Raw genomic sequence first — 16,446 nt, 5'->3', positions numbered from 1 at the left:
AATGGCTGTGAACCTTTTAGTGAACGATTCAGTATAAGCTGTTGTGTGTGTGCGTGAGGAGTGCTGCTATTTCTGCCCCTTACATAACTGGTTTATGGTATTTTTCACCGGTTTTCTCCTCTGCAGGCTTCACCGCTAGTTTTCTTGTTGTCTCAGTTGCTAGTCTACGCCCACTACTTCAATGATGTCCCCAATCCTGCCCCTATATCTCTATAGCACACCCTCAGAAGGAAGACAGAATGGAGCAGTACTGAGTAGCGTAGGCTGTGAATCCAGCTGAAAGCTCAAATTATTGTCCCTCTACAGCTGATGCTGTCACTTCCCCCTCCTTCATAACTCTGCATTCATTTTGTCTTATAAGATATATTAAAGTTTCTTGTATTTGTTGCCCTCTCAACTTTGTTAAAAGATTGGCAACTTCTATCGCTATACATAGAAAAAATATGGCTTCTCTCTAAAGCACCACACCTGTCCATAGGTCATGTGTGGTACTGCAGATTGGAGAAAGTTTCAGATTAAAAAGGATTATTATTAGAGATGAGCGAACCGGGTTCGGGTTCGAGTCAATCCAAACCCGAACGTTCAGTATTTGATTAGCTGGGGCTGCTGAACTTGGATAAAGCTTTAAGGTTGTCTGGAAAACATGGATACAGCCAATGACTATATCCATGATTTCCACATAGCCTTAGGGCTTTATCCAAGTTTAGCAGCCCCAGCTAATCAAATGCTGAACGTTCGGGTTCGGATGGACTCGAGCATGCTCCAGGTTCGCTCATCTCTAATTATTATCTTAAGAGAACATATGCCCACCAGAGCATCCACCATCATTCTGGTGAGCCATGTACTCATGTATAGCAATCTCTTACAGCTCCCCAAAAGCATTTCCAGTCACCGCCTCCACTGTATACTCATTGAGCACTGTATATACTGCTGCTACTAGTTAGAACGACCTACATAAAGCATTTCCCTGTTAGGGCCCCAACAATCATCAGGGAAACCAGCATGTCTTTAATTTCCCGACAGCGCCACCACAGGAGAAATGAAGCATTACACTGTGTCCGTTTATATCAATGGGTAGCCTTTGTAAGTCAGGTCAGGATTGGTCCCCCAGAGTGAGACACTCTTTTTAACCTTTCTTCACTCTAACAAGGGGGGAGGGCAGGTTACCACCAGCCGGTAACATGATTGTACGCACATATTGTATTTCATTCACATTTCAGAAACGTGATCGTCCACATTTACCCCAGAACATAATTATAGATATTTCTGGTAAATCCTAATTTAGTTCGGGGCTCTATGGATGAATTCATTTTCTTCAAGGGATTAATCCATCAGTTATTTGCTTGAACAGTCAGTTCTCCTCTGTATCCAGCGGCTGACCTATATTTTTCTACACTAGTAAGTGGAGTTTACTTTTCCAGCTTGCTGCGGCCTTTAAGGGCAGAAATCCTCCCATCAACTCAGACAATTTGACTTCAATTGCTCCAATGCATCATCGTAAAAAAAGCCCCTTATTTGTCTATAGCTCTTGTGCAGACCTATCTGTTGCCATGGTACCAGACTACAAGCATATCCTGTGTAGTCTGAAATCCGTCTCCAAGGTCTTCTTCCCCTATCAAATTTTCGCTAGTAAGAACAAGACTAATTTTTGTCCATTTTTCCAGGCATTCTGAATAATTTGTTGAGTTGTACAACAGTTTATGGCTCAGTTTAAAAAAAAACAAAAAAACATTCCGACCCATGTTATAAGTTTAATTGAACTCAATGGGAAAAAAATTGTAACATTTTATGGTTGTAAACTTAAAAATTAAATGGGTTATCTGGAGAGCAGGGAAAGCTGAGTGAGCACATAGTCTGAAGCAAGGTGTATTCCCATCTAATGAGCTTAGCTCCTATGGTATTCACAGGTGCCAGGGGTGTGTGTGTGTGTGTGTGTGTGTGTGTGTGTGTGTGTGTGTGTGTGTGTGTGTGTGTGTGTGTGTGTGTGTGTGTGGTATGGGGGGGGGGGGGCATTGTTGGAACCCCCTACCAGTCCTATGAACAAGTTAAATGTTTTCACTCTATGACAGGCATGTCAAACTCTGGCAAGCTGATTTCTTACAGCTGACACTCCAACAGCGCAGCTTATTATAATATGGGCAGCAGTCTGCCCATATGAGAATCATTGAACCCCCCCCAATTGTAGACCCACCTGTCACCATGATTGTAATGTTGTGTGCACTCACTGAGCACCACATGTAGTAAATTACTGCAGCGATTGCCTGCCTTTTTTCACGATACCACACACACCATGGACTCTTTTGGCCGCCAATGGATCCCTATGGGTTTAGCATGTACATTGGGAGGCTTCACATACAGTTTAGCCAATGGATCCTGTAATAAAAGTCACTCAATAGAAATCCCAAATGAGTCTCAATGTGATCAGAAGTCACAGGCTGCCGTCTGGAGCACGGACCCTGGTGTAAGCACAGTCACTACAGATCAGCGTCAGGCCGGGGAGGGGGCGCGCTCCGAGGAACATAAAACCGTATTATCTGAGGAAATGTCAAGTGATGGTATTTTACAGGAAGCAATTTAATACTTATCACTCATTAGCTTTAGGCTTCGGCTGTCACAGATCTGATGATTTATTCGCTCCAGTATCCTATAAGCATCACCGCCGTTTGGGGCATACATATTAATAGATCTCCGGGGGGCATCGTTTATCATATTTATCAGTTTTCATCTTTTTTTTATTTTTTATTTTTTTTTTATAGTTTTTTCTGAGGCTCCGTTTAGGTGCAGGAATCAGGTTCAGGAGCTCCAGATGCATCATTAGTCAGAGAGCGGCTGTATTTATAGGAGATAGATGGATCTGGGCAATTTCCATAAGAGTTTAAGCAATGAATTATGCCGAACAGAAGAGAATTACAAGTCATGCATTCAGCGGCGGAGCAGAGATAGAGATAGATCTTATATGAGCGGACTAGACAGGCGGTGGGGGGAGCTTAGCACATCAACAATATCATAGGTACCATGACTGGTGGAAACGGCTTAGTAAAAATAGCCTCATTTTTAGTTTTAACTGTACAAAGGGGAAAAAAAAAAATCATGACATGTCTAATTCCTGATCAACACTTGGCAAAAATAAATAAAAAATATATATACATACACACACACAAACACACACACATTTTTATAGGATTATTCAGGCATATGGCCGCTTCCTTCCAGCAACAGCATCTCTCCTGTCCTCCGTCTGGGTGTAAGTTTAACAGCTCAGTTCTACTGAAGTGAATGGAGCTGAATTGCAATACCACATATAACCTGAGGACAGCGGTGGCGCTGTTTTTGCAAGAATGTAGCTAGGACAGAATGCAATAGAACATTCAGACCCCGACCGATCAAAACTTTTGACAGGTCTATATGAGATAAAAAAATACAAATAAAGCAACAGCTCACTGCTAATAGCGAGACATAAACCTTAAAAACAGCCCTCCCCCAACTGCTAAAAAATATCCATAAAAATAATAAGGCTCTTGGTATATCATTTGCGAATAGTGTCTGTGTACCATGTCACCACGATAAGGTGGCCTCATACAGGGGATGGAACCTACACTAAACTCTGACCTCTCCTTGGCTAAAAATAAGCCTGCAGGGTCTAACTAATACTGGCAAAAATAACCGCCAGGGTGGGATGGAAGGGGTGCACAACCAAGTAGAGAAAGCCACCCCCCTACCGAGCACTGACTGGGCAAGAAGCACCGGAGGTGGGCCTGCTGGCCAGGCATGAGCCGCATCACAGAAGGGAGGGGGTTTCGTCACACTGGGGGCTGACAGCAGGTGCTCAGCATCGTCCGGTACAGTGCGCGGGAACCAGATGGCAGTTGTAAAAAACAAGGACCGAAAAGCCTAGTACAACCAAAGAAGACTATAGGAAAACAACTGTCACACCTGGTATCAAAAAGTATAACCAAATCAGCCGGAAAGGGTGACTCAGGATGGGGTGTAGGAACCCCACAATTCCGTCCCCCTACTGGACTTCCTCAGGGGACCTCAACAAGGACCGCAGCACAGGCATCCCCACGCCACCACTGGTCTGTTAAAAAAAAAAGCTATGTACTAGTCGTACATTCGCTTTGAGGGTGCGTTTAAACCTATAGGATCTGCAGAAGATCGGCAGCAGATTTGGTGATGCAGATTTGATGCTGTGTTCAGTTATTTAAATTAAATCTGCTGCAGATCTGCTGCGGATCCGCAGTAGAAAATCAGCTGCAGATCCTGTAGGTGTGAACGCACCATAAAGGCAGAAAATCTGCATATAGCTAGCCCTGTACTAAGCTGAGAAGTGTACAACTGTATGCTCTGTGAGTTAAATAGCCTATCCAATGTATCAGTCTGGGGTCCAGGCTGTAGAGCTCACAGAGCATTGTCTAGACTGGATACAATTGTATCACTTCTCAGCTGAGAGCAGGACTAGCTATGTACAATGTATTAGGCTGGAGTCCAGGCTGTAGAGCTCACAGAGCATTGTCTAGACTGGATACAATTGTATCACTTCTCAGCTGAGAGCAGGACTAGCTATGTACAATGTATTAGGCTGGAGTCCAGGCTGTAGAGCTCACAGAGCATTGTCTAGACTGGATACAACTGTTTCACTTCTCAGCTGAGAGCAGGACTAGCTATGTACAATGTATCAGTCTGGGGTCCAGGCTGTAGAGCTCACAGAGCACTGTCTAGACTGGATACAATTGTATCACTTCTCAGCTGAGAGCAGGACTAGCTATGTACAATGTATCAGTCTGGAGTCCAGGCTGTAGAGCTCACAGAGCATTGTCTAGACTGGATACAATTGTATTCTCAGCTGAGAGCAGGACTAGCTATGTACAATGTATCAGTCTGGGGTCCAGGCTGTTTAGCTCACAGAGCATTGTCTAGACTGGATACAATTGTATCACTTCTCAGCTGAGAGCAGGACTAGCTATGTACAATGTATTAGGCTGGAGTCCAGGCTGTAGAGCTCACAGAGCATTGTCTAGACTGGATACAACTGTATCACTTCTCAGCTGAGAGCAGGACTAGCTATGTACAATGTATCAGTCTAGACACTCGTTGCTATGAGATCAGTCTATAGATTTAGCCTATTTTTGAAAAAAAATGAAAAACCTTAAGACTTATTTCCAGAAAACAATCCAAATACAGAGCATATTACTAGGTGATGTGTTAAGAAGCATGAAGGGTTAACCCCCAACACAGGCTGATAGTAGTTACAGCCGCTTATCTGGTACAGGGAGATAAAGCTTCTCTACATATCTTCAGACAACCTGAGAGAGGGAGCGGAGCATTGTGTATCTCACCTATACGGGTAAAGTGGAGAAATGTTTCTCTGACATTTATCATTGCACGTAGGATTGGAAACTGTACTTGTCATATAATAGTATGCAAGAACGGACGCCCATAATCTCGTAACGAAACCAATTGTATGCGTCTAAATGGCATCAGATAGTGACGTTCAATTTTAATACACATTTTTTTCGGGCATTTTAAATTTGCTGGAAAAATTGACAACTGAAATCTTGCAGTTCTCACACTGGCAACTAGAGCACACAACAGGCTGACTTTTTGTTAGCTTTGCTGTGTAGACTGGGTCATTATATTAGAGGGGGGGGACTAATGAGCTACAGAAGACTAAAGGCCCTATTACACTAAGCGATTATCTGTCATATTCGGCTGATTATCGGCCATTATGGCCGATAATCGCTCGGTGTATTAGCTACTGTTAAAAGGCAACGGTCAGCTGACCTGCACTACGTCGGCTGATCCTTGTCTTTCAACAAGTTGAAAAAAAAATTACAACGATAACGTCGCTGTGTTGTGTCTCATGTAATAGGAGCAGCAGACCACCGCTATCATTGTCTGGGGAGCCCCCCCACACTCCCCACTCACTGTCGGCGCTTGTAATAGCACAGACAGCGAGTGTGCTGACCCGACAGGTCTGGCCTGTTCTCAGCTCCTAGAGAGCCTGTAAACAACCAGCTTTTATATGAATCTTCTTGGAGAGGTTATCCGGGTTTGGGAAAAAAAACACAGCCACCTTACTGTAAAATCAGCGCCACCCCTGTACTCAGGCTGTATGTGGTATTACAACTAAATTCCATTCACTTCAATTGCTGTTAAACTGCACCCAAACTGAGGATATAGGAGTCATGATATTTCTAGGAGAAAGCGGCCATGTTTTTGCAAGTCACTGAAAAGGCATAGTGCCACAAGCTGCCCTGTTTACCCGACTCCCATTACAATTAATGGGAATTAGGCCAATTGCCTAAAACAGACTTGACTGTTTTCAGCTTTCGGACCACCTGCCAGCAGTAGGCAGGTCACAGTGAGTGCTGGGGGGCCCTCATACAATGGGATGTAACCCCCTTCTGCACCATATATACAAACAATATAGAAAGTGTCTGTGTCTCCATAGTGGCCACCTCTACATAGGCAATACTGGAAGTAAGTGACATCTTCAATACAGGAAGGGTGTATCGGCAATACGACCTCTCTTACATAAACAAAGTATGGAAGTGTGTGCCTCCAATATGGCCGCCACTCCACAAACAAGTAATCTGACTATTACTCTATAAAAAGGCAATTCTGCTCATTATATGGCAATAAAATCCAGGAGATCGATAAAGCAATAAAGCCGCTCCTAATGATCCTTCTCATACAATGTGTACAGGGCAATGCCAGCCTTGATTTATAATCTCCATGCCACGTGTGGTGTGACCCGCTGGTGCCCTGGCGTCTCCTCCACCTACATGACCTTCTCTGAAGGAGTCACAGATACCTCCCCCATGGCTCACAGCAGGCACCCGATAGAGGAACGCCAACAACTGCAGCCAACACACAGCGTCATGGCCTGTACTCTGATATCAGCCCTGGCTCTAAACACCTAGGGACGTGGCGACGGCGGAGGAGAGGAATGACGGGACAATCTTATAATATAGAGACCAGCTCAATAGAGAAAAAAATACCTTATCTGCTATTTAACAGATTATCCAGAATAAGAAAAAATGTAGCTGCCCCCCCTCTTTGAAACAGCACCACTCTCTTCCCCAGTTTGTGTGTGGTATTGCAGCTACAGGGGGTCAGTCACCAACTTCATACACCTAAAAAGATGATGCATCAAGTTTAGTTAATATAGGTGTTAACTAATGTTAACACGATGCAATGAACGTCTCGGTATATTGGTGTCAGAATAGTCTCCACAGTCAGTTACCATGGGAATAGGTGACCACTCATAACAGGAGGTCACATGAGTTTGTGCCTGCTCTGGTGTTGCCATGGTAGCATCAACAGTTAGAATTCCTGTCATGTGGTCTCCTGTTATCAGAATCTTATGTGCTTACATGTTGCCATGGCAACACCAGAGCAAGCACAATGGGGCAGATTTATCAAACAGTCTATGGTTAGATAGGGCTACATCCCTGTTTTCTATTTCATGCCCAGAAACATGACACTCGCCCTATCTTGCCATGTCTGCTTGATAATGTAAATGTCATGTAAATGTGACTGCTTGTAAAAAGATGCTGATAACAGGAGGTCACATGACAAGAAATCTATCTGTTGATGCTACCATGACAACACCAGAGCAAGCACAATATCAAACTCTTCTGTCATGTGACCTCCTGTTATCAGCATCTTCATATGAGGGACCACATGTTTCCATGGCAACACCAGAGCAAGCGCAATGGGGCAGATTTAGACAGCAGTCCATGGCAGGTATATCGGACATTCCCCGCCAATTGTCCCTATGCAGTGCATAAGGGATAAAAATCCCCTTTAACAAGAAGGCTTATATCTCCATGATAGTCCACTCTATTGAAGTGGAAAAGTATACCCAGAATCATGATGTGAAGCCCAATCTAGCTACAGGCTTATTTGTACCCTAGTTTTCCTGCTGGAAGTTCCTGCTTAAAGGGATTATCCAGGCTTAGGATAACATGGCCACTTTCTTCCAGAAACAGCACCTCTCCTGTCCTCAGTTTGCAGTTCAGTTCTAATAAAGTAAATGGATCTGAACTGATAGGGATGGCGTTGTTTTTGAAAGAGTAGCTGTGCTTTTTCTAATCCTAGATAACCCCTTTAAGTAGATTTCACACTTTGGAAAAACGTGGAATAACTTTCGGAAAAACGTGCATAACAGAACATTACAAAGTACAAACTCAGATGGAAGATCCCTTTAAGGAGATTATTTCCAGCACAGTATTACTCATTACTGACAAGGCAATACTCACAGGAATCATCCAGTTTGCCAGATCTCCGTATTTAGACACCTGCATAGCGCCCAACATGGTGAGATCCACATGGCCTCTGGGAAAAGAGAAAATAACATATACAGTGCCAAAATAAGCATTACATACAAAAAATATATAGAGGCATCCAAAGTTTTCATCCAGCTTTCACAGACTTCTTAACCTGCTGACCCAATAAAGATGCCTACAGAGTCCAAATAAGCCATTATGTAGTAAGTGTGGGCAACCACACATGGAGACAAAGTCTCAGCCAGTTCCAATTACAGGAGCTGCATTTAGGTTTGGCTCTATGATAGCCCTGATTTTAAATGGAACAACTCTGAAAGGGAATGATTCTGCAGCAGGTGCACAGATTTTATGGGAACCGCTACAGATAATCCTGCAACAAAGCCATCACGTTTGTATATACTTTTATATGTACAGTGTGGTCAGAAATTTGGGTACTGGGTACTTACCCTCTAATCATGGCAAATGAGTCATCACTGGAGAAATACGCCGCTCCTGGAAGAACTGTGACTGTTTCTTTACCTAGAAACCCAGAAAACCATATGTATTGACTAGATGACTGTATTATACCCTGAAGCCCCACTGTCTATTCTGCTGGTAGGATCAGTACAGGATAAGTAATGTAATATATGTACACAGTGACCCCGAATTACATCCCATACTATACTCCAGAGCTGCAGTCACTAGTATGCTGGTGGGGTCACTGTGTGCATTACATTACATTACTTATCCTGTGTTTCATCCTGTAATATACTCCAGAGCTGCACTCACTATTGTGCTGGTGGGGTCACTGCATACATACATAACATGCAGCACTGCATTCTGGGAGCCATTCTTGCAACTTCAGATCATAAGCGCTGGTGTTAAACCTTCTACAATGGCATACTGCTGCGTGTAAGGCTGGGTTCACACTGCGCTTTTGATGTCCATTTAACAGATCCGTTTAATGGAAAAAAAGGGATGAAAAATTGGATGCATCTGTTGGATACATTTTTTCATTGACTTCAATTATAAAAAAAAAAAAATGCATCCGTTTTTTTTTTTGTTTTTTTTTTAGAGTACACAAAAATGTGGTCGACAACATTTTGGTGTATGCTAAAAAAAACAGATGTGTTTTGATCCATTTTTATTTTTTAAATTGGAAGTAATTAAAAAAAATCTAAAAAGCAAGCACACAAATGCATCCATTTTTTATCCATTCTTTCCATTAAACGGACAGCAAAGACGTAGTGTGAACCCAGCCTGACCTATACGGACAGTGACCCAGCTAGTGGTTTACATGCCCCAGCAGCTGCCTGGGAATGGATGCAGTGTCCCAAAATTAACAGGGTGACATTTCCTCAGTCAGGTGAAGGGGGGGCTTATTATGAACTATTTGTACCTGCATTGATGAGATCAGGATCTACTTCTTCTTTCGTGGGGTAAGGACCCTGTAAAAAAAAAAAAGAGATAAATAAATAAATAAATAAATGAAAAGAGAATAGGAGACTTTGGTTAAAAAGAAAAAAAAAAAAAAAAAAAAGACAAAACAACCATAAGACATAGGAGTCTCTCTTTGCAGACTCTATGATGACTGTTACCACTCCCCCCCCCACTCTTTAGGGGGTCATCTGGAGATTTAAATATGAATCCCTTTAACCAGATAGCTAATAAGTATGATCGTTGGGGGTCCCCACTAAAAGCCAGGTCTATAGCTATTCCACCCGAATGCCCCTTACATTTATGCTGACCTGAGGATGCCTGCTTTTTAAAGGAGAGAGGGGAAGGAATAAGGTAACAGCTTATTAACTGTGGGAAATCCCATACTTGATATTTCTTTCCCCATCCCACCATCTATGCGGCAAGTGACAGCTGACTCCCCCATACAGAAGATAGATAGATATATCAGACATACCAGGCCGAGGACGCCGTTTTCACTCTGTAGGTGAACAGTGATATCTTTCTTTATGAAGTTGCTGGCCAGCATTGGGATGCCGATCCCCAGATTTGCTGTAATTTCAGTTAAGGCGGAATAAAGCCAGAATCTGACATAATCTGAGTGTACACCCTGATTTGAAACCTCATAGGCTGTATCCACGATTTCCTGGCAGCCCTAGGGCAGCAACTTCTGCAGCCGCGCGAAGTCAAACGTTGAGCGTTCAGGTTCAGAGAACATTGATAAACCTGAACAGTTCGGCCTCTCCGCTCAACACTACCCAAGGGTATGAACCCCACAGATTAAGGATACCATACATCCCATCCTGGAACTCCAGGGCTGCCCGTCTGATAATTCGCTCTCTCACGAGGTCGGATTCTTTCTTCGGTTTTGGTGTAGCATCTTCTGCTTTCCTTAAAGTGAGCCTCTAATGAAGACACAATGACATATACCATAACAATATACAGACACATATACATCCAGTGACTATCATATGTCTTAATATGAGGTCAATGCGAGACAAGGTCGTGCTCTCCCGATGTTGGATGACACGTAAAAGTAAGAAAAGAAAAGCACAAGGAGGAGAGGGTCACCAGACATGTGAGCCGGCTAGAAAATAATGAGATGAGGCATCATAATGGCACAATGATCAGAGCCGACCATCAAACCAAGATGGAGAAGTAACAAAGACCTTAGTGTCGATGGTTGCAGAACCACTCTATATTAGTCTACTGGCGTCTCATATCTAATGAGCCAGGGACACAGGACACAGAGGTCATACCTCGATCTTCTTCTGGTAGCTCTCGCCCTTAATGATACGATCAACATAGATGCTGGGAATGTGGATGTCTTCTGGAGCAAAGCTTCCCGTATCTACAATCTCCTCCACCTGGGAACACACATACAAGTGGGACATTAGCAGACGACTATTTACATGACGTATCGTAAATATATGACTTTTTTCCCCTCTTGGCGCTCCCTGACGTACAGGAGGAAAATGGGTAAAAACTTTACAGCAGAAAATGAAGAAGCACTGAAGTAAGTCACCCCAGACCCATTGGAAAGAAGTCACCCAATCCCTGGACAAGATGACTATTTAACATATATAGAGGCCTCCCAACATCTGTTGGTGGAGAAAAGGATCAGGCAAGTTAGATTTGAATTGCTCAATCCTTTTGTTCTCAGCCGCCAGAGAAGTCTGGCCTCTCTTCACACCATTCTCATAAACGTTCTTGGTTCTAAATGGATAGAATAGGTGAGTTGGCTGTCTCTCAAACCACCATAGACATTACTTTCTATCAACAGGATAGGGAATAAGTAGTGTCTGATTGAGGAGGGTCTGAGTGCTGGAACCCCGGGCTACCTTAACATCACATCTCCTGTGTGAACAGATCAGCAGTGAGCATACTCAACCACAACCACACAATAATCGTCTATGGGAGTGTTTGGAGATTGCTTAGTACAGTGCCTGGATATCTTAGGTACTCCCAGATACAATGAGGGGAATGTACTAAAACAGTCTAATTTTCAGACCGTGTAGGTATAGAATAGAGTTACTATTATAGAAGTCTGTCAATTTCTAAAATGCTGCAGCTGGCAGGGGGTGGGGAATTGCTTACAAGTACTAAGGGTCCTATTACACAATTTTTAACGACTAACAATCGCAAATGAGTGTTTATCGTTAACCTTAAATTGTTCACCATATTAAACAGAACGATAGTCATTAGTTGCGATTGTTACTATGATCGTTTACTCCATCTTATCCCAGAAAAACAATAAACAATGTGCAATTACAATGTGCGGAACTACAGCAAACGAACGTGGAATTACAGCAAACCATTAACAATGATTTTAGGTTCAGATCTGAATCAACGACACAACCGATTTTTCCATCGTTGCCTGCAATTACACAGAATGATTATTGTTTAAATTCGAACAATATAACGATTTTTCGCACGATAATCGTCCTGTGTAATAGGGCCCTAACTTACCTCTCCTTGTACCCACAGTGAGCAGTGGCAGCAGCAGCCGCAGGACCCTTGCCAGAAGTAATTTTCCCCTCGAGTTGTGATGATGCCACGACACGGGGGGGAAGATGCCTGTTCCAGCTGCAGAACTGGCCGCTCAGCCAATCAGTAACTGGTGCAGCGTCCCGTCCCAGTCACTGACTGGCTGAGCGTCCAGTCCTTCAGCCTGGTCATGATGTGGACACCCCAGAAATTCCAAAGCCTGGCGGGGGTCCCGTGGCCGACCCCGCCACTCACCACGGGGAGAGGTGAATACCTACTTGTAACCAATTTCCCCTCTCCCCCTGATTTTATCAATTGCCGGATTTCTCCTTTAACTCTATGCAAGGTTGAATATAGGAGACCACGTTGAAGCTCCCCATGGGAAGGTCATATGACCAGACTCTTTACTTCTGACTAGTATAAAGCGGATTAGCCGAACAATGTTCTCTGAACCCCAACGCTTGGCATTTGACTCCTGCTGTCTGGAGAAGTTGGATGCCATCCCAAGGAGTCTTGAAAAACAAGTATGCAGGCATAGGCCATATCCATGTTTTCCTGGAAGCCCTAGGGCGGCATCAAACTTCTCCAGCTGCTGGCAGTCAATTCGAGCATTTAGGTCTGGAGAATGTTGCCGAATCCGAACAGTTCGGCGAGTCCGCTCAGCACTACTTACGACCATAGTGTGACAAGACAATTTCAGATACTCTTCAGCCACACAACAACTTTTATATTAGTATTTTCCTACAAAGAAAACTACAGGATCCAGATAGAAATAATAGCGAGGAATCTAACGCGCACAGCCATAGTCTTCTCTCATGTAAAAGGTTTTCTGCCAAAAAGAGAATTTACAGCCGGCTTCATGTTTGCAGCCGCACACTGAACCCTCCAGGGGCCGCTCGGTTTTCACTAAACATTTTTTTTCCCTGGATGATCAGTTTCTGTCTGCACATTTCCAGGACTGATCGTCTGATCTTAGTCATTGGTGTTCAGTTCTCTTTGCCTATACATTAATAAGGGTATTTTTCATAAATTTGTCCAATAGAAAATTTCTTATCTAGTATATGTAATACAGAAATGCAATATTTAAAAGGCTGGAGAACATAGCTCCAAGGTATTTAAAAAAAAACTGTAACCAGTATACAGCTCCTATGCAGATCTATGCATTTCTGGTGACACCCTACACCTGTCAGAAGACTAAGCCGGGATGGGGTAGCGCCCCCTATCTGTCTGAGGTGTCTTCAAAAACTGACACATTATGTGATTTTATCAAAAATATGTGCAGCTTTTTAGGGGACTACTTATGTTGTAATACTATGGCTAGACAGGGGCACTATGGTAGGCCTCATGTCCTTTAGGCCCTATAACACAGGGCTATAGCCACCGATTGTCACTGTATGGTGCAGTATTTCAAGGAAATTCTCTTTCGGCAGCAACAGAACGTAATGAGAATACAGAATACACCACCACGAGCTACAGTATATGATCAAATGCATATGGCGGGGCCCTAGGGGCCTCTATGGGTGCCCTATTGGCCTCTATGGGTGCCCTATTACAGCTCGGTACAATATGGAGGTCATGTAGACGAGGCTTCGGAGTAATTGTACCTTGACACATTGGATTCTGTTGTAACACAAAGTTACAAGAAACACAGCTCTGTAACCAGTCATTATAATACAGATGAACACGGGGAATAAAGAGGAACATTATCAGGTTCATTACACAGAGATAATGGAAGGCACTGAGGCAGACTCCGCATCGTTACCAGGCAACAGGGACCGCGATAACTCCATCTATAGGAGCCTGCTACACGGTCACTAGTATACTGGTATCCAAAAACATTACTCCAATACACTGAAGGAATCTGTGATATTAAAGATGGCTGTAGGTGATACAACCCACCCAACCTTTCCAACTGCCATTCCATTGGCTCCTTGTCCCCCATTCTTCACTACTTCTTGGCTCCAGTGAGAGCCATCCCCACAGGAACTGCCCCACTCACACGGGAACATCACTGAAGCTGGCTGGACGGGCAGTTCTAGTTGTGGTCATATCTACATTAAAGGGGTTATCAAAGTCTTGTGTGGTATTATAATTCAGCTCTAATGAATGGAATTGATCTGTACAACCACACCCAACCTAAGGGCTCAAGGGCAATGTTGAGAACTCCTTACTGTGACTCCTATGTAGAAACAGCTACATCACTGGGTTAAACCCTTCAATGTTTTTTCTTTTTTAACAATATAATTAGGGGGGGGAAATGTGACAAAAAAAAAAAAAAAACTTTTACACCAACTTGATATCAATAAAAACTACAGATCATGGCGCAAAAAAAATGCCCTGTAAGTGGGAAAAAAGTGTTTTGGCTCTTAGAAGCCAAGGGAAGAAAGCTGCTTCTTTGTGACCTGGACATCCATGCATCAATGACCTTTGGTCATGATGGGGTTAACGGGGGGATATGTGCCATTGTGGCGGCGCTGGATACTTGTATCTGGTGTTTGGAGGCAACTTGTCATGGTGGCCAGGAGTGGTGATACCCACCCCCAGACACAGGACCTTTGGTAGAACTGGTGTGAGGTACAGAGATGACAGAGTCCCACTTAAACAATGCTTGAACTCTACTTAAAATTTTGGTGTGGTACAGAAAAAGTATAACAGTGCTTTTGGTACTCAATAATACAGTAGCTATCTCAACAGGCAATTTGAGGTACAGAGAGAGTAGAAGTTAAGTAGAGAAGCAGGAGTAGATAGGGGCTGGATAGGAGCCCATGCCTAGTTAGTATAGTACTCTGCTACAGTACTTGAAGAAATCCTCGTACTCACACTTAGATAAATCTGTGTTATCTGACAATCTTCTGCCTACAGAGTCACAGAGACTGCCCTGCGAGGTAGTACCAGGCCTCTGCTAACTAGTGAAAGTTTTCACAAGTAGTCAAGTGTTGTCAGTAGAGAGTAGCTTACTTGCATCTGTCCAAAAGTAAAAAAATGTTCCAGCAAAAAAAGTCCTTAAAAACCACTTACTTTATTGTAGAAAATATGCATGCGCAGGTATGTTTTTTTGCTGGAACATTTTTTTTAACTTTTGGATTTGCTGCTGCGGACTGTTCCCCGTAAAGTTCCTTCTGCATTTTTGTCCCAACACGCCGACTATGGGCAAGGTAAAGTGTCTCTGAAGATGCTATTATATTTCAGCATAATTATAGTGTATGTGGTTTTTTTATCATTTTGCTTTACTTGCATCTGTGCTCTACTGTGGATCAGTCCCTCCTCCTCTTTCTTCAGGGGTTGACTGTCATGAAGTTCGATCCTTGACGTAGGCAAGGGTATTTCCTATTTATCCGGTTACCCCGAATCTAAATTTAGCAGTGCATAACTGCTATAGTCTCTCACTTTAGGAACAGGGGTTGACTCTTCCTTGGCTAGCCAACACCTCCTGACTGGACTAAAGCCAGACAACAACTAACTATTCAGGAAGCGTGCGTAAGAGTGCAAAAACAGGCTAAACCTTCCTACATGAACTGCAGCTGTGCACAGGGAGAGTGAGACACCTAGTGGCTGGAGTAGGGCACAGCCACTAACCACTAGCTGCGGCACCTGAGTGAACTAGTTTTACCTTGGTGTGTAAAAGGCAAGAAAAACCACCCGTAGTGGGACACTACATATGAATGTGAAAAGCATTTATTTTTAAAGACATAAAATGAAAAAGTAAAAACAAAAAAAACAACGTTAATACAAGCATTTGCATGTAGCCGGCACTTACCTCTACCACTGTCACTTTGGCAGCTTTACACATCGGCTGGTTGAAGTTTCTTGCAGTTTTCCTATTTTAAAAAAAAAAAAAAGTAATTTACAGCATAACATGAGAAAACTCAACAGATATCAGCTAAAAGTACCAAAACGAAATAATGTAGGAGTATAAAGTATGTAATATCTTATATTGAAATACTACAACTCCCATCATGCCCCGATATCTGACAGCCACCATGCTATAAGAGTAGTGGTTGTTTTGAACAACTGATTTTAGGGGAAATGATCGGTAACACCTTTGTATCGTACAGGTTACCACATTTTGAATGACCCCCATATACATATAATGGCCTGACTATAGGACAATGAATACTAAAGTCTTCCCCGGGATACAGATTAGATTTCTACATTTTATTTTATAACTGAGGTCTACGGTGTAATGCAACAATTTTCGAGTAGGAGCAGTGTGGGTCTGTGCATTAAAGCTGAG

General features: G+C 43.1%; 1 protein-coding gene across 1 annotated transcript in view; it reads right to left on the bottom strand.

Moving 5' to 3' along the window:
• The window catches only part of OXCT1 (3-oxoacid CoA-transferase 1), a 57,550-nt gene that overhangs the window by 20,326 nt on the left and 20,778 nt on the right, over positions 1 to 16,446 (bottom strand). The window contains exons 7-13 of the mRNA XM_069963107.1: positions 15,970 to 16,030; positions 10,985 to 11,092; positions 10,516 to 10,630; positions 10,183 to 10,277; positions 9,670 to 9,718; positions 8,738 to 8,810; positions 8,265 to 8,340 (exon numbers count right to left, since the gene is read on the bottom strand). Coding sequence (XP_069819208.1) covers positions 8,265 to 8,340; positions 8,738 to 8,810; positions 9,670 to 9,718; positions 10,183 to 10,277; positions 10,516 to 10,630; positions 10,985 to 11,092; positions 15,970 to 16,030 — 577 coding nt within the window. The remainder of the gene's footprint in view (positions 1 to 8,264; positions 8,341 to 8,737; positions 8,811 to 9,669; positions 9,719 to 10,182; positions 10,278 to 10,515; positions 10,631 to 10,984; positions 11,093 to 15,969; positions 16,031 to 16,446) is intronic.

This window comes from Dendropsophus ebraccatus, chromosome 3 (genome assembly GCF_027789765.1).
Source record: "Dendropsophus ebraccatus isolate aDenEbr1 chromosome 3, aDenEbr1.pat, whole genome shotgun sequence".
Lineage (NCBI taxonomy): Eukaryota > Metazoa > Chordata > Amphibia > Anura > Hylidae > Dendropsophus > Dendropsophus ebraccatus.
The sequence above is the reverse complement of the archived record's forward strand: the minus strand, read 5'-3'. Positions and strand labels throughout refer to the sequence as shown.